At 34.5% G+C, this 23,239-nt stretch overlaps 1 protein-coding gene across 4 annotated transcripts in view; it reads left to right on the plus strand.

Annotated features, from left to right (window-relative positions):
* PTBP2 (polypyrimidine tract binding protein 2) overlaps positions 1-21,272 on the plus strand; it is a 101,143-nt gene extending 79,871 nt beyond the window's left edge. Inside the window, exons 8-14 of one of the 4 annotated variants that reach the window (XM_070941188.1) lie at positions 3,696-3,891; positions 15,535-15,686; positions 17,119-17,152; positions 17,558-17,650; positions 19,159-19,375; positions 19,477-19,554; positions 19,677-21,272. In XM_070941188.1, coding sequence (XP_070797289.1) covers positions 3,696-3,891; positions 15,535-15,686; positions 17,119-17,152; positions 17,558-17,650; positions 19,159-19,375; positions 19,477-19,554; positions 19,677-19,809 — 903 coding nt within the window. In that variant the 3' untranslated portion in view covers positions 19,810-21,272. The remainder of the gene's footprint in view (positions 1-3,695; positions 3,892-15,534; positions 15,687-17,118; positions 17,153-17,557; positions 17,651-19,158; positions 19,376-19,476; positions 19,555-19,676) is intronic. The other 3 variants (XM_070941189.1, XM_070941190.1, XM_070941191.1) reach the window with 3 other exon arrangements.
* The last annotated feature ends 1,967 nt before the right edge of the window (positions 21,273-23,239 follow it).

The raw sequence follows: 23,239 nt of genomic DNA on the forward strand, positions 1-23,239 counted from the left end.
GGAGAGACTAGTTGGGACGCTAGGCCTTAGGGATCAGTTGGGATTGTTGTTGTTGACCAGCCTCCTTACTGTTTTTCTGCCTGTGCTGGTTGATGCATTTTCTTGGTTGCCATCTGTGGGCTCCAGGCTTATGGCCATAGGGATTTCAACATATCCTCCCTGGATACAGATTCAGAGGCACTTTTTGAATTCATACCCACCATGGCAGTTATGGCAACCAGCAACTTAATTTATAGCAAGCTTGACTCATTGGGATAAGATGCAGAGGTGTCACACACTAGACCTGGTTTTTGCTTGGGGTAGTGGTGATGCGATATGGAATTGTAGGACGTCACCATCAAGGACAGATGTACATCTTTCTTAATGAAGACCATAAAACCCCAACTTCAGCTGCTCTGTGATATTATCCATTTATTTATATCCATAAATGTCTAAATTTATTTTTTGATTCTGATATATTACAATAACTGATACTTTCTCAACATTTTGGATAGTGTAGAATACCACCTTACGTTGTTTCTCTGGCATTTTTATTTCTACATACCATCTGAGCTTTCAAAACTTTAAATTATCTTCAAGCATCCTGAACTGATTATTCCTTTTATCTATAGTTTTCAATTCTAAGAAGCTGCTTAAATATTAAAATGTGTTGAATTTAATAATACCAAAGTCATTGTTCAACAAAAATATTCTTTTTGCACCAGATGCTAAACATTTCAAAATAAATTCTTCATTGCTTTTCTTTGTCTGTAGGAACTTCGCAGTCATTCCAAGACACCTTAATTTCTTATATCTAGAAATACTGTGCATCAGTTGAAACTAGAATATTTATCTAATAAATGGAGGGTAGTTGAAATCACCTATTATTACTATATTTTCTCCTATTTCAGTTGCTTTTCAAGATTGCAGAATATATTCTCACTATGTTATTTTGAGATTAGACATGATTAGAAAAAATAAAGATGAGAATAAAGTAATTAAAATATGTTTTGATCTTAGATTTAGGCAATCTTAATGGACTGCTACTTTCCATGTCTACAACTGCCATTTTAGGAGTTATGGTTTCTTTTACATTCCTTATTTGTTAAGGATTGGGAATCTATTGCCAGTTGCTGTTTTATAAAAATAAATATCCAGTATACAAATGTTTTGTAGTTTTAATTTTCTTAAACTACAGTATAGTAACAACTATAGGATAATATGAATTTTAACTTTTGTATTGTCTTATTTTCTCCTTTTGGGGCAAATGATAAGATATCTGTCCATCTTCTATCTATTACAATAAAATTACATGCCCAGCCAGTCTCTTTTGGTGTTTATAAATTTGGTAATAACAGAAAAGAAAAGAATCTGTCATGAGCAGTAACAGCTCTTGTGATATTGACTCTTTTTTGTTTGGTTTCTGAAATTGCTCCAACTATTTGACTATTCTATCCTGATTTCTTAAACTTCTACAATAAGGCTGTAAAATGTTATGGTTATGTAGTTACAGTGGGGCAAAAAAGTATTTAGTCAGCCACTAATTGTGCAAGTTCTCCCACTTAAAAAGATGAGAGAGGCCTGTAATTGTCATCATAGGTAGACCTCAACTATGAGAGACAAAATGAGAAAACAAATCCAGACGATCACATTGTCTGATTTGGAAAGAATTTATTTGCAAATTATGGTGGAAAATAAGTATTTGGTCAATATCAAAAGTTCATCTCAATACTTAGTTATATATCCTTTGTTGGCAATGACAGAGGTCAAACGTTTTCTGTAAGTCTTCACAAAGTTGGCACACACTGTTGCTGGTATGTTGGCCCATTCCTCCATGCAGATCTCCTCTAGAGCAGTGATGTTTTGGGGCTGTCGCTGGGCAACACGGACTTTCAACTCCCTCCAAAGGTTTTCTATGGGGTTGACATCTGGAGACTGGCTAGGCCACTCCTGGACCTTGAAATGCTTCTTACGAAGCCACTCCTTTGTTGCCCGGGCGGTGTGTTTGGGATCATTGTCATGCTGAAAGACCCAGCCACGTTTCATCTTCAATGCCCTTGCTGATGGAAGGAGGTTTGCACTCAAAATCTCACGATACATGGCCCCATTCATTCTTTCCTGTACACGGATCAGTCGTCCTGGTCCCTTTGCAGAGAAACAGCCCCAAAGCATGATGTTGCCATCCCCATGCTTCCCAGTAGGTATGGTGTTCTTTGGATGCAACTCAGCATTCTCTCTCCTCCAAACACGACGAGTTGTGTTTCTACCAACAGTTCTACTTTGGTTTCATCTGACCATATGACATTCTCCCAATCCTCTTCTGCATCATCCAAATGCTCTCTAGCAAACTTCAGACGGGCCCGGACATGTACTGGCTTAAGCAGGGGGACACGTCTGGCACAGTCTGCAGGATCTGAGTCCCTGGCGGCATAGTGTGTTACTGATGGTAGCCTTTGTTACGTTGGTCCCAGCTCTCTGCAGGTCATTCATTAGGTCTCCCCATGTGGTTCTGGGATTTTTGCTCACCGTTCTTGTGATCATTTTGACACCATGGGGTGAGATCTTGTGTGGAGCCCCAGATCGAGGGATATTATCAGTGTCTTGTATGTCTTCCATTTTCTAATTATTGCTCCCACAATTGATTTCTTCACACCAAGCTGCTTGCCTATTGCAGATTCAGTCTTCCCAGCCTCGTGCAGGTCTACAGTTTTGTTTCTGGTGTCCTTCGACAGCTCTTTGGTCTTCACCATAGTGGAGTTTGGAGTGTGACTGTTTGAGGTTGTGGACAGGTATCTTTTATACTGATAACAAGTTCAAACAGGTGCCATTAATACAGGTAATGAGTGGAGGACAGAGGAGCCTCTTAAAGAAGAAGTCACAGGTCTGTGAGAGCCAGAAATCTTGCTTGTTTGTAGGTGACTAAATACTTATTTTCCACCATAATTTGCAAATAAATTCTTTCCAAATCAGACAATGTGATTGTCTGGATTTATTTTCTCATTTTGTCTCTCATAGTTGAGGTCTACCTATGATGTCAATTACAGGCCTCTCTCATCTTTTTAAGTGGGAGAACTTGCACAATTGGTGGCTGACTAAATACTTTTTTGCCCCACTGTATATCAGTAGATCTGTATAAATATTTTATAATTTATTTTCAAATAGTTAACTTTCTTTAGCTTTGTTCTTAGCCAACTCCAAGTGGCTAGATTGCTAGAAATACTGAAGCACATATTTCTTTCTTTAGTAGGAATTAACTTTGCTTCTGCCTACTTATCCTAGAAACCAAGTTGGCTCCTTATGAAATCCTTCAATCCAACTTCTGCCAAACATTTAAAAATGACATTGAAATTTACCATATATTGTTTGATGTCTCTGGAAAATGAGAGTAAAATAATTATTGAGATAAGACCTTTCTACTAAATTGGGAGGGAAGAGTATTAAAGGAGGATATGGGAAAATTATATGAGGACAAACGCTAGTAATACCATATAATGTAAATTGGGAAAAGAATAGCTGAAAACAGTCTGGTAAAGCTGCAATTGTATCAGTTTGAACTTCATATCAAGAGCAAATGTCACTTGCCAGTTTGGAGACAAAGAAAGCAAGATCTAGTTGATATAACATTTTTAAATATTTTGAGATTAATTTCAGTGGACATTTAATTTTCTTTTATAAATTTTGCTGTATCATCTTATTCCATATTTCTGGTTTTCCAGGCATTAGATGGTCAGAATATTTATAATGCTTGCTGTACCTTACGGATTGATTTTTCCAAATTGGTCAACTTGAATGTAAAGTATAATAATGATAAAAGTAGAGATTACACTCGTCCTGACCTTCCATCTGGTGATGGTCAACCAGCTCTGGATCCAGCTATTGCTGCAGCATTTGCAAAGGAGACTTCACTTCTAGGTATGACTTTGTTTATTCCTCTTTCTTAGTTGTTTGTAAACTAAATGTCATTTGTGGTTTATGTTCACACACATACACACAAACACATGAATGAGCTTATTGAATTAATTGGTTCCTAAGAATAACATTATTTGATTACTGTTCTCACCGCTTTTTCTTTTCTTTCTTAAGCAATTACTTAATTTATATCATTTCAAGTCTTTTCAATCTGAGTACCTGCTTCTGATATTCAGGTAATAAGTTTCCCATTTTGGAAGGTACTTTTATTAACATTGCATTAATTTAATACATCATCCAGAATCTGTTGAAATGAATGTTAATACATATCCTATTCTACATGGTCCCTTGTACTTTCATTGGCCAATTTATTATCTATGTATGATAAAAAAAAGAATCGGCCATGAAAATTGGCCAGTTTTATTATCTATGTATGATTTAAAAATATAGGATAAAAATAAGCACTCAACTTTTGAATTAAATTATCTAATTCACTCAAAATCAAAACAAGAGTAATACTAAAGATGCCTTTTCTTAGAAAAGAAAGTATTCTAGATTTCCTTCTTCCCTAATTCTTGATAGATTAATGAAACAGGCTGAAAATGAAATTTGGAAAGCATTAATATTCTGCAGTGTTTCCGTTTTTAAAAAATGCACATATTAGGATTATAAAGTCTAAGCCAGCAATATCTCATGGTCAATCATGATATAGTTCCTAAATCAGGAGACATAGGATCAGGAATCATAAATTCCTAAATCATAGGAATGCTCCATTCTGCATTTGTCATGTTCCACCCCAAAAATGATAGATCATGCTTTAGAAAATACAGTATTCAGACAAATTGGATGCATCTAGAGAAGGGCAGCAAGCATGTGTGAACAGGGAATCAGAAACTACATTTTGTAAGAAACGATGAAGGGAACTGAAAATGTTCAGCTTTAAGAAAAGAATACTAAGGTGGAATATAATAGCACTCATTAAGAATTTGAAGGGATGTCACATAGAAGACAACTACCGCCTGTTGTCTGTCATCCCACAGTACAGTACATAGCAAAGCAGAACCTAATTGCATGTTAAGAAAAATTTCCTGAGAGTAAGAGTAATTTGACAAAGAGTCAGTTATTTAGAGAGATAATGGGCTGTCTTTTTGTGGTTGTGTTCAAGTGGTAGCATAGCCATATATTCAAAACTTATTTTATTCATTTTAATTCCTGCACTAAATGAAAGGTTTAATTCAGTAGTCTAAATTGTCATTTTCAATTCAGAATCTCTGATCTATATAATAAAATCATACTCTCGCAGTGATATAATCCAGAAATGATACAGATGAAGCTGTATTGTTGATGTAGGGCATATAAACTGAGATAGTACAAATGCTGAATGAGGAACTGCATATATCAATAAATAATATTAGCAATTTTATGGTAACTTGTATCAAAAGATTTTATATTAGGGATCAAAATGGTCTTACAGACTTGCAACTATTTTAGAGCATGTAAGTGAAGATAAAAGTTCAAGTTCACTCTGACTCTTTATCAAATTAGCAAGCTAATTTTAGGCTCTCCAGCTAAATATTGGCGTAACAAATCTAATAGAATAGATTGTTTTCAGTTGATGTGATACAGGGCAAATTCATTGGTCACAAAAATAAAGAAAAAAATCTTAGTGCTGTCTTTCCCTTTCCCTTTCCCTTTCCCTTTCCCTTTCCCTTTCCCTTTCCCTTTTCCTTTCTGTCCTTTGAAACTGCTGTTCCTGGCATTGATGACATAACCATTTTAAAAAACAGCTTTCATTCTAAAGATGTATATATCATTTACTGATATGAACCGGGCCTTATATAATTGAACAGATTATTCCAGCAGAAATCGTTTTTAGTCAAACAGTCTGAAGAAATGTGAAAGATTTATGTAGGACACCTAAGCACCTTTAAGTATAAGCTTCTTATCTAGCTTATAATTAAAACTATTAAATAAAAAGAATAAAAAATAACACTAGATAGTTATATCAACTATTAAACATGCTGAAATGGCTGGTGTGATTTTCTCCTACAATTTTAACATAATTTCTCAGGTAAGTTTCTGTGGAGATGGGACTCCAGATGTAAGATGTCACAATGAGAAAGCTTTCTGTCTGATCATCAACCACAGAGCATTGTAGTAGAAAGTGATAACATTTGTACAGAACTGTGTGTCATTTGACAAAACCTTCAGGTAGCTAAGCAAATCCTTTAGGTACCATGTTATGAATAACAGCGCTTCAAAATGAATTAGCAATCAGACAGTTCTAGTCTTGCATTGTTGACGAGACTGCTTTTTGTATTATTGTTTTCCAAAAAGATTTTAAAATTTTGTGTTCCTGCAAGAGATGAGAGCTATTACTTGTTTCCCTCTTCCTTTTACTTCTCTGTCAGTTGTATATATGGTTGGGATAGGAGAATCTCATTGCTTACAATCATTCAAATTTGGTCAGTATCTTCACTGGAGCAATAAATTGTATTGTCAAAAGGCAATTAAATATACTTTTTGCTTTGTGCTGATAAATATTGCTTCAAGGGAAAACACAGTAAACTGTGAGTATGGCTATAGGTTATTCTGCATGAAATCTAATTATATTTATTGCATTTATTTGTTTACTATAAAAGCAAAAATGGTCTTTTGATGAGTATGTTAGTATACATGAGCCCTGTACATTGATCTTTCCAACCACCTGAGATTTAGCATTAATGATACTGAAGTAAATAAAGAAATGGTTAGGGGCTGTGTTATCCATATCTGCTGGTTTCTAATATAAAGTTTGGGGCCAAAACAAGAGCATCACTGTCCTTGCAGAACTTAATTTTTTGAGATTTATAATGCATGTAAGGTATATGTAGCTCATACAATTTCTGATTTTCAGTTTAAAACTGTAAATGTTACTCCATGGTCTTTGTTCATATATATTTCTATGGTCTGTTCTTTCATTTATTGTAAATTGGATACAATTTCAATCTGCTTTTTTATGTTTTTGTAAAGGAAAAAATCTCTTCAACCAATAGAAAAGCTTGCTTTCTGGTTTTGTTAGGAAGAGTTCTAGATTCTTTTATTGACATACATTTTGTATTTTATGGAAGAAAATCACATGGAGGAAAACTGACTGTGTGACACTGTATTAGTTCTCTGCTTGAACTTAAGAACAATAGCATTTTGATAGTGCCATAATTTAGTCTTGAGGGGGAAGAGTGTTTAAAAGTTTGCCCATTCAGAACTAAAAGTAAATTTAAATCTTTGCAAGGTGCATTTGGATACTTTTATCACTAGAAATCCCATTTATATTTTACATGAATACGTTTCTTCTCGTCAAACTGCTGTGAGAGTCCATATAGTGCAGGTAATGTTTAGTCGAGAGAAAGAATACTATTGAAGCTGCCTGAGTAAGTGATTTGGAAATTATACAAGTAGGACAAGAATATCTTTTCCATTAGGACTATAGAATTAGAGGATAAATAAGCATTTGATCTATTAGTGTAGACAAATAAATTATGCCATTTTTCTGATGAGTTGAGATTCTTCTGTGTAATTAGGCAAAAGAAATTCACATGCTTAGTAATAAAAAATTAGAGAGATAGTAAAAGTCATTTAACAATTGACATTTATTTCCACGGGAGGATAGAACTGTACCATTAGGGGTTGAATTACAAAAGTAACTAAAGATTACAGTCTTGAACAAGTAACAAAAAACTCATTAATTATCACTTAACCAGCTATTTTAATAATGCCTCCTTCCCAATGCATTCAACATAGACTGTATGCAATTGTTGCCACAATTTTTCATGACACTTTATGACCTGTTAGGTTTTTAATTTGTTAATCTGTTTCTTCAATGACTTTTATTATCTAAGTCTCTGCGGAAATCTGCCCCGAGATCCTATTTAGAAATAGAAGGGCATTCTGATGAAGCTTAACCCTTCCATCTAATTTTGGAGATGGGATTGTTTTATGTTAATCTGGTAAATTGCTATGTGGACTTGAGCTGGAAAAGTTCTGTTGCAGGACCAGAGCTTTTGTTGATGTTGGTTTAGGTTTAGGTGAGGATAGATAACAAAAACCACCCCCAGAAACAGCGATAACTTGAGGTCAGCATGTTCTCACTTCATAAATATTGTCTATATGTAATTGACCCAATACAATGTGCAGAAAGCAGAGAGCCTGCCCATAAATTGGGGCAGGGACAGAAACTTATTTCATCACTTAATATGGTTTGAACTACAGGCAGTCCTCGACTTATGACCATAATTGAGCCCAACATTTCTGTTGCTAAGTGAAATAGTTGTTAAGTGAATTTTGCCTCATTTTATTACTTTTCTTGCCACAGTTGTTAAGTGAACCACTGCAGTTGTTAAGTTAGCCATATGTTTGTTAAGTGAATCTGGCTTCCCCATTGACTTTGCTTGTCAGAAGATCGCAAAACATGGTCACATGACCCTGGGACACTGCAACTGTCATAAATATGAGTCAGTTGCCAAGCATCTGAATTTTGATCACATGGCCATGGAAATGTTGCAACAGTCATAAGTGTTAAAAACAGTCATAAGTCACTTTTTAAAGTGCCATTGTAATTTCAAATGGTCACTAAATGAACTGTTGTAAATCGAGAACTAACTATAGTGTCTATGAAACTACAAACTGAATCTCAAGTTTGCAGCACAGAAAGTTAAGAGTCTCATATAATCTCTAGGAGTCACATACCTACTGAGTGTATTTACTAAAAAGGAAATTTGGTATTTTTGCCCTGTGGAAATCCCAGTCAATTTAATATTACATTAAACTGATGAAGAAGAATCTTTGCTTTACACATGAAATCATTTAGCTTTTAAAATTAGTGTCTACTAGTGTACCCAAAAGCAAAAAAGGAACAGAGATATTTCTAATTTCTTAATGAATTCTTAACATAATATCTTGAGCAAGGAAACATTGCTGTTGTTAGCTTCCTCATTTTTCCAGAATATACAAAATAATGATCTCCTAAGTATAGCCATGTTTCAATAATAGGTAAAGTTGTTAAGTCCCATTTTGAATAGAAAAGAATTTTATTGATTTGGGTGCAGAAAGTGAATTCCATTATCTGTTTTTTGACAGAGAGGAAGGACTGGTTATAAGGACACTGCAGTATTAGTTCTTATATCACCTTTCCCCCCCCCCCCCAAAGAATTTTCCAGCCTAGTTAAGGCAGTTACACAAATGGCATTTGAGGCAGTTGGTATTCCTTCAGGTTTACTTGGATTGCTGAAATAAATTTCTATAAAGGCAAAGCCCCAAATCAGGCAGTATCATTTTAGAATTGTCATATGCTTGTGAGGAAGAAAAATAACAATCCTATTTCTAGTTAGCAATGAATCCATCTTTCTTTTTTTTTTAATTAAAAGTTTATAAATTTTATTAAAACACAAATTAGACATTTACACAACATACGACATATAAATAAATAGCTTATCCTTTTTAAGCATTTTAAGAAATCTCAAGGAACCTTTTACCATCTATGGTGGACGTGCCCGGCAGCAAAAAAATTTTGGTCTAATATTAAGAAATGGATGGAACAAATAACAAAACTGCAAATAGAAAAGAAACCAGAAACATTCCTGTTAGGAATCTTTACAAAACCATACCCCAAAGAAATAAAATTTTTGATGATACATATGTTAACTGCAGCACGAATAACATATGCAAAAAACTGGAAACAAGAAAAAATCTCAACCGAAGAAGAACTAATAGATAAAATCTTAGAATGTGCTGAAATGGACAGATTAACAAAAGAAATCAAAGAAAAAGAAGAGACAGACTACTGCAGAATATGGAACAAATGGTATAATTGGCTTAACACCATCAATAAAGAAACATAAAGACAAGAAGAAAAGAATAAAAATGTAAATATGTATATAAATAATTTTTATAGGTGTATAATATGAATATAGAAATGTAAAAAAGTAAAGATATAATCAAAATATATAGATCTCTATAGGGGGAAAGACAAGGAGGGGAAAAAAAGAAGAATAGGAGGAGGGGGGGAAAGAGATTAAGAAAAAGGGGAAAAATATAAAGTATCAGCAATGAATCCATATTTCATTAAGGCTAGTTGCTTGTCAAATGTGTTGCTATGAGTAAAAATGTAGAGGTCTCCTTGTAGTAGCTCTTCTACTACTTTAAGTTTATGAAATAAGGAGTTTGGAAACCTTCTGTTCACCAGTTTTTACATTATTACTTCTGACCAATGTGAAGATTCAACTTGCATTCTTGAACTCTTTTCAGGTGTATTATGATTTCAGCATCTTTTTTCAAGAGATCAACTCTTAGACCATTTTCTATCCCTACAGTGCCCTCACTGAAGGATTTGTTACTTCTTTCTTCATCCCATTTGGTCTCGAGTATTGGAGTTTAATGTTCGTATTACTTGTCAGAGTGGCATTTTTGAAATGAGGGTTTTTTTTGTTAGGTTAATTTACTTTTGTTTGCTCTAGTCTGAGCCAGAGTTATATTTATAGGATGCAATAAACCGGCTTTGCAAATGTAATGCCCTCTGTATATATTTCCCAAGAAAAAAGACGGTTTCATCATTCATCCTAGAGACTGTTTACTTATTCCATGAACTTTCTAAAAATATGATGATATATAATACATCTCCATGGGAAATTATAGGTTTTATTGAGTGTTCAACTATGACATTTTAATATATTTACTTTATTTTGATTCTTTCATCCAAGCATTATATCTAAAATCATGTTGGACTACTGAATCTCATATTGTTCAATGGCCAAAGCAAGAACCTGGGGTGTGTCATGATCATGACATATTTAGTAAAGATAATAATATGACACTGGATTTTAGTATTCTGTATCAGTGAAGGATTTGTGCAATTTGTGACATGCAGATCTCTTATTCAATATATATCTTGTATTATTAGTCAAATAACTATTTCTGCAATTATAATCTTCGACCTCCAATCACTGAATTATATGGCCCGTTTAATATTATATAAATCTGTTGGGGGGGGGGGAGAGAGATGGATTTATAAAAAAAAAATGTTGCTTATAAATCTATTCATGTTCAGAAATTCTATTATGGTTCCAAAATAAATTCATTATGGATTCTTTTTTATCTTTATACTAAGTATGCATATTTTGTTTTTGTGCATAGTCTTACATAAAAAGTAATCATATATAAAGATAGCTTTCCATGGCTCTTTTCTAATTGTCCATTAATCTCAGCACAAATTAAAATTATGGTATTAATCAAATATTAAGTTTTTTAAATTCTTTGCATCATTGTGTATATTTGAACCCAAAATTTTCTGGCTTTTTTTTACACGTCCACCATACATGATACAGTGACCTTTTTTGTTGTCCACATTTCCAGTATAAATTTGAAGTACCTTTATACAATTTTTCTGAAGTCTAACTGTTAGAAATACTGTCTAACAAAAAGTAAATTTTATATCTTTTAACCACATTTTTTCTCACACTTTATCAATATACTATGTCCAAAGTTCTTTATCATGCACTCTTTCATGTATTCTTTTGTTTTACAGTTGAATAAAAGTTTATATATTTTAGCAATTACATGTTACATGTTTTAGCAATTACTTTTTACAGAATTTAACTACAAATTCTGCCTTCTGCTTTTCGGTTCTAAATGGCATATCTACCTTAAATCTTTTTCTTCGTTATACATACAAAAACCATTGAAAACTAAATCCCTCTACAGGCAGCTGTTCTTTTAATTTCATCTTATATTCTCCATGCTCTTGTTTTAAAAACCTCTCAATAGGTTAGCCTCTTTGCTTGCTGTTCTTTTTTCTCCTATAAAATACTTCTTGTGCTGAGATCCCTGAAGACATTTTTGGGAACAGTCTGGGTTTATATCTATTACACAATCTCAGTGTGATGGTTCTAATATAATTATTCTTAAGATCTACATTAACCTTAAGTTTATCGTACTAAAAAAGAAACCCATGCCATCCAAATCTCAGATTGTGTTCTTCTAATTTTAAAATTCTCTTATATCTCAGGAGAATCTACTCTCATCCAAATCAAATAGCAGGTTGCAAAATACAAAGTCAAGTTAGGTGACTCAACTCTTCCTTGTTCCTTTGGGTCTGTGCTGCTCCATTTCACACACATACAGCAAGAGTTCTATAAAGGAGTTTATTCAACACCAAACACGTCCTCAGAAAGCACCCACAATGTGCCGGTTTGGATTCCTAGCTCAGCGGCAAGAGTCACTGGGTAAATGGAGTCGATCGGTTTACACACAAAGTCCAACAAAACAATCCACAAGTTAAATGGGTCAGGATACATGGCACGAACACACAAGGCACAGAACTGGGCACGCTGCCGCAACATTCAAATCCTTGGGGTGGGATTAAGTAGGCGACACTAGTGCGGCCCTTCACGAGGTTGCCTCCTCACAAATAATTTAGCTGACTGGCATTGTGTCCTTTCTGCCCTAGGTGACCCTGGATCAGGAGGAGGTGTGGATTTCACTTCCTCCTTGTTGCTAATGGGTGGCAGCTGCTCCCGATTCTTACCTGGAACCTCCTGACCATCTAACTGCAGCTGTGGCTTGCCTCGCTTAGCCTCAGCCTGTTGCTCATCCGATCCACCCAGGCTAGCATTCTCAGCCCCGATCTGGACCATCGCTCAGCTCTGGGCTGTCCTCTATTCAAACCTCCCCCTCCAAACTCGCGTCTGGAGAGGGGTCCAGAGGCGGATCCATGACAGGATCTGGGAGTATTTTATATTTAACCTTTTTTTTTATTCCATTGCCATACAAACTTGGATAGATCTTTCTGCCATTGCTTAAATGATATATAAAATGTCAAAATATGTAGTGTTTGAAAGAAAAACATCATTCTTGGCAAAGGATTCAGCTTTATAACAGGAATTTTATAAACCAAAATTACAAAAATAATTGTAATGTTATCTTATTAAAAATCTTAGCATTCATAGGGAAGCTACAAAACTATGTGATCAGGGCTTGATAAATTGACACATATCTGGAGAAATGAAGGCTGCTGCTGAGGCCCCACCATGATACTTCCTATCCTGTGGTAGGCCTGTCCCTGCACTTTGAATGTTGGCATAAAATTTTCCTCCTTTACCTCTCTGGCTCCAAAAGATGTCATTTGGAAGCATCCATTGTATTTCCAGGCAGCGGAAAGGAAGTGCTCTGCCATTGGATGCTGGTGGGTGCAAAGGCTGTGTAAGGGTTCAGGGGAGGGCTCAAGGGGAGGGAGTTGGACTTTACTGCCCTGCAGCACATCCCGGGGGGTCTCATCCTGCCACTTCAGGGCATGGCACCAGGCACAGGGTAACGGGGGTCCGAGATCATCAACCTTTCCCCTGGAGTAATTAATCTGGGATTCATATTTAAAACCAGACAAATACTTATTAGTCCAAGGCATTGAACTAATTTGTGATACCTTTTCATTGTATTTAGCTGTAGCTGCCTGATTAACATAGGGGTTATTAGATGCATACTTTTTTACAGCCTCTCTATTGACTTCAGGATGACTTTGACAATACTTTTTTGCAGCTTCCCTTACTTGTGTTTTCCTAATTACATCTGTAAATCTTTTCCTACATTTTTCCCTCTTTTCCCTTTAACTGGTGTTACAGTAGAAGGAACAGATTCGTCTGAACTGAAGAGGTCAGTGTAAGAAGTGATTTGGGGCTGGGACACTATGCAGGAGAAAGGTTCACTATCCGTTGGCTCATTGGTGGTCGGAAATTGAAATTTAAGGGATTAACTCTTAAGGGAATATCTCCCGCCGCCTTGAGTTCGAAAGCAGTTCCATAGGTGGAAGGCATAGACATTTTGGTGAGGTAGTGAAGTTTAGTACTGTAAAGAGCCCCAGACCGCTCCTGAGTGAAGGAGTGGAACGTCTGCCAGTTTGAACTGAGGTAACAGAATGTGAGGCAACTGGCAGTTGGAACAGAGTTCTTTTCAGGTGGGGAGTGGGAGTAGAATGTTAACTCCTTAGCATCAGAGTGTGTGAATATAATACTGTATATGAAATACTAATGATCTGATGGTCATTCTGAAAAATCCTTTCTTAGCAAGCACCTAGAAGCCCAGAGGAACATATGTGCCAAATTTCAAGTTTGTAGGTTTTACCATTCTGGAGATTTTGTGATGAGTGAAGGGTATTTGGCTTTTAAATATATAGATTTGAGGAGGGAGTTGTTGCTTTTAAATTCAGGGAGGGAGTAGGCAATGGCACTCCGTCTAGTAATACTAGGTACAAGTAATACTCACTAGTCCATGATCACCAGACTTTGATACTATTTGCAAGTAGTTTTTTCACTCAATACCAAAGGATAAACAGCACAGGCACATTATTTATTTATTTATTTATTTATTTATTTATTTATTTATTTATTTATTTATTTATTTATTTATTTATTTATTTATTTATTTATTTATTTATTTATTTATTTATTTATTAAATTTGTATACCGCCCTACTCCCAAAGGACTCAGGGCGGTGAACAGCCATGAAATAAAACATATAGATACAAAATTTAAAACAGAGATAAAACCGATTAAATAAATTTGGCTGAACCATTTTAAAAACCCCAATAATTTAAACCAAATTTAAAATTCCCATTTAAAAGAGGAAAATTTAGGTCAGGCCGGCTTGATGAAATAGGAACGTCTTAAGCGCGCGACGGAAGGTACGCAGATCTGGGATCCTCCGTATCTCCAGGGGGAGCTCGTTCCAGATAGTAGGTGCCCCCACAGGGAAGGCTCTCCCCCTGGGGGCCGCCAGTCGACATTGTTTGGCCGACGGCACCCGGAGGAGTCCCTCTCTATGGGAGCGTACCGGTCGGTGGGAGGCTATTGGTGGTAGCAGGAGGTCCCGTTAAAAAAATTTATGTTAATCTCTGTAATATTGAATCATAGTTTTACAAGGCACTAATACAGATTGATTTCACACTTAGAACAGATAATTGTGAATAAATTATTCTGAAGAAAATTGTGAATAAACTATTCTAGAGAAATACTGTCATAGAATATAGTTTGTAACCCTTAGAGAATTTTTCTTTAGAAGGCAGGACAGTGGCAATGATGACTTCAAAATTAGGAAGGGTGATTGTCCATTGTAGAATTTGATACTTACATATCTGTAAACTTTCCATCACTTATGATAGATAATTTGCACTATATTAGGGGCAGTTTGCTGATTAAGAAATGAATTTTATTAAATTCTGAGGAATAGTGAAATACAAAAATGTGTACTCTTTTCCCTTTGTTACTTTTGTTATTTTTTTCCAAAAGATTATGTAGGTAAAAATGCTTCAAACTCAAATTGATTAGAGATTTTTTTCTCTCCTTTGCTAGAAGGGATTTTTTTTTAATTAAAAAAGCCTTAATCTGGAATTTGTTGTAAAAGAAATAACATCATTTGCTTCGATTTATATTAGTCAGTTGAAGAGCATGCTGGATGGATGATTCTGCGAGTTGAAGTCCACACATCTTATAGATGCCAAGGTTGAGAACACTGCCATAGAGTCTCTTTATCATAAAGAATTGGTTTCAGCAATGGGAGCATTAATTAGGCTATATTAGAGCGACTTGTGTGTGTTTCGTAAAATATGCTTTATTTTAAAATTAGGGCTTCCTGTTGCAGCTGTTCCAGGAGCGCTGAGTCCTTTGGGGATTCCAAATGCTGCGGCGGCGGCAGCAGCAGCAGCGGGCCGTGTGGGTATGCCTGGAGTTTCAACTGGTGGCAATACAGTCCTTTTGGTTAGCAATTTAAATGAAGAGGTTAGTGTATCTACTCTCTCTTCAGCATTCTTTTTTCTTTAATCATGCTTCATTCTTTTTCAAATTTTTATGTACCCTTCTTATTTTGAGCTTGCTTCCATATCTTAAGATCGACTTTTAATTTATTCATGTTACTTCAGATTGCGTTATGGCTGGAATCCAATATGTTCTGTACTGTTAATTACTTTTGATTTTGGAGGTAGCTAGCCTTTTTAAAATAACCCTTTCCCACTTGGCTACCTATGTTTCATTTAAAAAAAAACTAGAGAGAGTAAACACTGCATGTTCTGGATATTTTTTTTAGCTTATTTTTGTAACTGTGTTCCATTTTGAAATATAGAATTTAATAAAACTGCTATTTTGTTGTTATAGTTGTTCCTTTGCTTATTCATTTCATGCTTACACATCCCTGCTCTTTTTGTTGTATTAATGTATGTGAACAACTCTAACTAATTTTTCTTTGAAGGTTCCTCCCAGCGATTTGATCCAGCACTCTTCAATCTCTCTTAGTAATTTTTCTTTTCTTTTGCAGTTGCTATTCATTTTGTCTCCTTTTTAGAAAACCTTTGTTTTATTATTTCCTTAACTCTGAAGTCTGAGTTACTTTTAGTTTTGCATTTTATTGCCTTGGATCTTTACTTTGACTTGCTGTGGAAGCTGGTATGAAATGTGGGATAGTTTGTATCGGTTTGTCTACTTTGACTATGTGTTCCATTTGACTGGCCTCTGTTTTAATATTGAACCATTATACTTCTCTCATTTTCGTCATTCATAGTCTTGCGTGTTAAAATGCTTGAATCAGAGTGCCATTTGAAAGACTTCTCCCTGCATTTCATAACCAGACATGCTTATGCAGTTAAAGTTTAGAGGATTTTTTTTCTTTAAGTTTCTATTGCATGTTTTTTCATGTTCTATTGAAATGTAATTTACTGTATGATATGGATGTACTTTACCCATATTTTGTCTTGGGTGACTACATTTTACTCAGTTTTTCTTGTACAATACATAAACCAACCATTTTCTGACCAAATTCCTGCATTTCCTATGTACTGACCTATATTTTATTTTTTTTTTGTTCCCCACTTCCTTATTTTTCTTCTGCATTGCTGTTTCCCTTCCCCATTTCATCTTCTCCCTGTGTGCTCACCTACCCTTTCCCTGTCTCTTCCCAAATTCCCACACCCTCCCCTATCCTATCCTTTGCATTCCTTGTCTACACCCCTGTCTCCATCCCCTATGTTCATGCTTCTGTGCTTGAACAAAATGTTCCTCGGACCAACTTGCCCCAATTAACCGCCTTGAACCATGATCCATGACCACCTCACCATTCTGCGGGAACCACCCTTCGTTATGGATGATCTGTTCATCTCCGCTCTTCCTCGACTCTTCTCTCTTCTTGTCTTATGCTGCTTGCTCTTCTCTCCTTCTAAAGATGGTTACGCCCCAAAGTCTGTTTACCCTCTTCGGTATGTTATCGTTAGCACTATACTTTTATTATTGATTTAATTATTTGTTTCACCTTAATTCTTATTTATAGCTAGCAGTTTGGCTTAAAGTTGAATAGTAAATCTTTTGCTATTTTTCTTTTGCTATTTTTAAACTCCATAGATGCAAACTTTTCTTTTAATGCATGTGATTTTATTTTGCATGGTCTTTTATTTAAAACCATTCTCATAGCTTTGAGGGTATATCAAAAATGTCTTCCTTTTTTCAAAATCCACCTATTCAAAATCTTGTTCTTCTTATTCATTTGTGTGAATGCTGGAAGAAGTGAAAGATCTGTCCGAATGTTTCATTGATGTTTCAAAGTATTCTGTTTAGCTATATTTAAAATACTATTTCTTTTGGGTTACTTTTCTAATCCTAAAAAGGTGTTTATGGGGATGTACAACGAGTGAAGATTTTATACAATAAGAAAGACAGTGCTCTTATACAGATGGCTGATGGAAACCAGTCACAGCTTGGTGAGATTAACATGTTTTTTTTTCTTCTTCCATTTCATTCTTGGTTTTCAGTATTTCTTAAAATTATTTGGGAAACTTCGTATTTCACAGTTTATAAAACCACAGGATTCTGTAGGGGTGAATAAAGTCTGTAAAGTTGCCTAATATGTTCTGCAGATAGATAACTGTTTTCTGAACATGAGGCTGTTCAATCAGACAGTACAATGTCAGGATTCAAATTTACTTTTCAGTGGGTGCAGCTACAGACTTTTTTTCCGGATGTTTGTTTTTCTTAGATCTCAACCCTCTGTACCTGTGAGATAGTTTATTAATTGCAAAGTTGCACCTGTGATGGGTGGATAGTTAAATAACAGAATATTGCAGATTCATGCTCTTTTCTTCCGAGGTTGCATTAAAAATAATTTTATCTTTAAGGAAGGGAATGAGACTAATGAGGGTAATTCATTAACTTGCCTACTTATGTTAAACATAATCTTATTTATAAGAAATTTTTATGTACATGGCACATTATATTGCTTAACGCATTGTAAGCCGCCCTGAGTCTCCGGAGAAGGGCGGCATATAAATCAAATTAAAATAAAAATAAAAAAAAAAAATAAATTATATAATTCTTTCAGATTCTGCTCCAAAATGCACCAACTTACAAAAATGCACCATTGTTTACTGTCTGAATAAAAGTTCTGCTGAAACATGTCTTTTTAGATATGTATCATAAAATTGATCTGCCTAATTACTGGTAGTAATTAAATCATCTGATTTGTATATTAAATAAGCCATTATTTTCCTTTGGTTTTCCTCTTGCTTTACTGAATACACAGTGATGTGAATGAAACTTAAAAATTAATTTTAATTTTAAGTAGAAATTCATCGAAATTCAGTAGTAATTCAATAAAAAAAGAATCCTAGACAGCCCTGGAAAATTTGGAATGGAAAATGACAGAGACATCAACCTTCTTGCCTGCAGGGTCTTGCTTATTGAATGCCCTTTCCAAATAGGACAGCCAGGCTTCATTGTTAGTCTCTTTTCAGTACCAAGCATTTTAAGACATTCCTTTTTTCCAAGGCTTTCTATATTATGTTGCTTAGATTGAGATTAGATGTCTACTATGCACTGGAATCATAAATAGTAAATTTATTTATTTTATTTATTTAGAGTTATGGGCAGACTAGACACATGATAGATAGATAGATAGATAGATAGATAGATAGATAGATAGATAGATAGATAGATAGAATATACTATGCTTTATTTTTCATGCTATTTTTTTTATTATTTAGATTGTTTTTCTGTTTGTTTTTTAAAATTTAAAAAACTCTTCTTTGAGAAACCTTCAGTATTTCAAATAACATTGATATTGGGCAGAAAAAAAATTACATCTTTTTTCATATCTTCATTTAATAAAACAAATTGCCACCAGACTCTTTTTAAAACAATAAATATATCAAAAAGTTATATTGTTAAATTGATATAAGGACTGAAGCAAATAATCTTCATTACTTTTGTTTAGCTATGAGCCATCTTAATGGGCAGAAAATGTATGGCAAGATTATTCGTGTCACTCTTTCCAAACATCAAACAGTTCAGCTACCTCGAGAAGGTCTCGATGACCAAGGCTTAACAAAAGATTTTGGCAATTCACCTCTTCATCGTTTCAAGAAGCCTGGTTCAAAAAACTTTCAAAATATTTTTCCTCCATCTGCAACTCTTCATTTATCTAATATTCCGTAAGTCTTGGCTAGCAAATTCCTTGAAAAATTCATGTAAAAGCCAAATGTAGCTTTTAATCCTTTCCTGTCTCTCTTCTCTCTTTTACTTCTTTTTGTAGACCATCAGTATCGGAAGATGACCTGCGCATGTTGTTTGGTAATACTGGAGGCACTGTGAAAGCATTTAAATTTTTTCAGTAAGCACATTTTCTTTGAAACTTCATTTAAAATGAGGGAGCAGCTGTCTTTGGTAAGAATAGGTTTTATATTAAAACTTTCTTGTATTGTTTTCGTATCTAATTTCATTGCTTTGTTCCAGAAGAGATCACAAGATGGCCCTTCTTCAGATGTCAACAGTAGAAGAAGCTATCCAGGCTTTGATTGATCTGCATAATTACAATCTTGGAGAAAATCATCATCTGAGAGTTTCTTTTTCCAAATCAACCATTTGAAGTGAGATATCAAAATAATAAGGTTGTATCACATTGTTTAGTGTTGTCATCTATGACTGTTCGGGAAAGCGGGGACCAGAGATGGACATCTGTTTTTCATGCTGTTATCATTCCTTGATTGTTTATGTATAAATGAAATGAAAAAGGATTTGCAAGGAAGAAGCAGTGATATTATCTGCTGGTTTTGCATATGTTTATGAAACCATTTTGTTTAAAGGGGATTCTGAGGAAATCCCATAGTTTTTCAACTTAGTTAACATACGTGCCTTAAAGAAGGAAAACTTAGAGTTGCATTTACTAGTTAAAAATTTGGTTGTTTGGGGCACATTATATGGGAATTAATAGGTGCAGTCCAGTGAACGTTAGGCTTGCATTTATTCCATTGAAATCCAAGAATTAGAACATTGATTTCAGGGGGAATTTGTTGCACCTAACTTCTGCAGGATTATGCCAAATATGTATTAGGCAAGAGTGTGTAAAAAGGGTTAAGCTTTTTTTTCTGTTTGGGATTTATCAGTTTTCCATGAAACATTTTTAAAACAAAATCAGTTGCTCTTCTCGAAGAGAAACTCGGCATATTATTTTTTCTCTCAGTAAAAATGGCCTTTGTATTTCAGATTTAGTTTAGTTGAAAATATAGGCTTTAGTCAGAACTACAAAGATGCAAAGAGTTAATTTCTTTAAAAGTCTGAAAGTGATTCTTCTGTTTTTTGTTAGTTCCTGTGGCTTTTAGCCTCAGTGAAAAAAGAGTTGTATAAAGTCTTAACCTTTTTGTAAACACACTCTGGGGCGAATCATATAAATGTTGGCACTAAGTAATGTCTTGTTTGTGGCTGAATATTTTTTGTAGATGTTTTTTGAAGTTGACATAACTTACATGCATTTAAATATATATTGCCATTTTTAGTTAGTAATTACAATTTGAAATATGGTTGTGGATTTCTGAGCATGTTCAGACTGGTCTAGCTAGTTCAGGAGTTGGTGCATGTATTTCAAGGATGAAGAAAATGTATTGCAAACTTTTGCAGAAAGATTAATAATTTTTTTGGCAGTTTTCTTTATAAAAAAACAAAAACAAAACTGACAACCAGGTGGGACCAAAGTTTATGTGCCTTTAGTCTTAATTTACCTTGCATTGTAATATTCAGTTTTAATAAATCTCTTCAAAATATTTTATAACTAGAAATGGATCTGCCTTTAATATAAACATGGCTCAGAATCTACAGGAAAAAAAAATCATTTGGAAACAGTTCCTCTATCAATCTGGGCTGTTTTACTGATTCTGTTCAAATGACCAATACTTTTTGCAATTGATGTATTTAGTTCCAAAAGTCATAGATTATGTTATCTATGTAGAAAAAGGTCATGTATATTTTCTATTAGTTGAGTTTTTACATCTTTAGAAATGTAATATTTCAGTATAGTTTGAAAGCGGCACAATTAAAAATTAATTTTCTAACAAAGTTGGGAGGTTTGATGGTTGTTTAATTTCTTCTTATGTGTACGCTGCTTGCCTCTGTAGCATGCTCAATAAACACTTCTGTAGCTCTGTATTCACCTCTTCTGTCTTTCTCTGCTGCCTTTTCTCTCTTTTCTTCTTTTCCCCCCACTTCCACTGTGCTTTTGAATTCATGTTTATTCTCTGTCAGGGTGGGAAAAGCATAATAATCTGATTTTTTTAACTTCTGGATTTATGCTATATAAAAACCAAATGCTGTGGAAAGAAATAATACTTTGGACAGCATACATACTTTATACATTTAGAAGTCTAACCACTTCACTTACAGAAATGGATATTAAACATTTCCCACCCTGTTATATAATCTATAGCTTTAAAGACATAACTTTTTATCGTAGCTTGTAAGTTCTATCTTTTTTGTTTTTAAAATAGATTTATGCACTAATTAACTTTTCAGATTTGCCATGCTTCTGCTGCAGTTTCATCTTCCATTTTCTGTGTCTGCTAAAAAAGCCTTTCCACTAATCACAGGTATTACGTGGGTTAAACAAAACTGTCAAATTGCTCAATGGAGGGAGGGGAAGGAGGAGAAAAAACGGAGGACAAACTTTGTCAACTGCTAAATACAACTAAAAGGTGCTGAATATGTTATCCTACTAGTTTTACACTAGTACATATACATCCCCAATTATTTTTACAAGAACTAAATTTAACAATTTATTTTAAAGCTTGATTTTTGCCTTTTTATCTGATCTAAATCTCAGTACACAATCATGTATGATTGGGATGTATTAATTTCACTGGAGTTTAGCTTACAATTTTATACTAAAAATGAAACAAATCCATGTTTACGTAATGGTATATCAATGATTTGTTTAAGGCTCTTCTGGAAACTTGAACTAATAATTTAAATTCAAACATCATTTTAATGAATCATTTTACATGAACACAAAGATAATATCAAGGACTTTTAAACATAATTATTCCCTAGGTACATGCCAGAACTCATTCACTTGTGTAGGAAGATATAATCCCAATTAATAACTTAGCCAGTCTTCATATATGCCCATGAACAGAATTTGAGGAACAGGAGGAAAAAATAATAAATTCCCTTCACCAAAAATTATGCAATATTTGCAGTTAAATATCTACATTAAAAGTGTTGTGTACTTCGATTTTTTTTTACCTTTCAAAAACAAGATTAGGTGATTTATAATAAAAAGCAGGCATTCATGTAAACTGTACATGATGTTCAAAGAATGTAGTATAAAAGGCATCTTTTGTCATTTAACGTATTTGGAAAAGCAGCTCTCTCACATGACAAACTGCTTTATATTATGTAGTAGACTGACTTGATTGCTTATAGGAGAAAAGACGAGTGGTGTACTGCAGAATCACTTAGCTTTGCAAAGTGGATGTGGATGTGGAGTGAACCCATTGCATTCATTCTGCGGTATTCCTCTTAGGTGTACACTCTGAAAAAGTGCCCAAGGCTGTAAAATCTGGAGATGGATTTCTGGGGTAAAAAGCCCACAGTATATATGATTTCTGTTACCTTCCACTTTTTATTCCTGCTGTTTCAGCATTTTTACTGGACTGTGTTCTTTTATGAGTTTTATTTTTATATTTATCTTCCTTGAAACATAAAAATAAAATAGATAAGCATCTGAAACTAGGATTTTGGAATTTAACAGAAGACTTGAGTGTGCCAAGAATGTCTCTCTCAGGGTGTCCCTGATTCATCTTGCTGAAAACTTTTGCTTTCAGAAGGTTTAAACAAAAAGCATAAGAGAATCAACTGTGGTTTCATTTATTCTAACCAATGGAAGAACCCCTAATAAAAGAATGGAAGTAGCTGGAACAGTTGAAGGAAAATTAAAACTGAATGTGGCCCAATATATTACATAATATATAAGATGATGTGCCCTGAACTGATGGAGTTCCTAAAAAATTACCAATTGCAGTAGCAAA

Source organism: Pituophis catenifer, unplaced genomic scaffold, assembly GCF_029215685.1.
Source record: "Pituophis catenifer annectens isolate HBS135680 unplaced genomic scaffold, rPitCat1.0.hap2 SCAF_3, whole genome shotgun sequence".
In the NCBI taxonomy this organism is placed as follows: Eukaryota; Metazoa; Chordata; class Lepidosauria; order Squamata; family Colubridae; genus Pituophis; species Pituophis catenifer.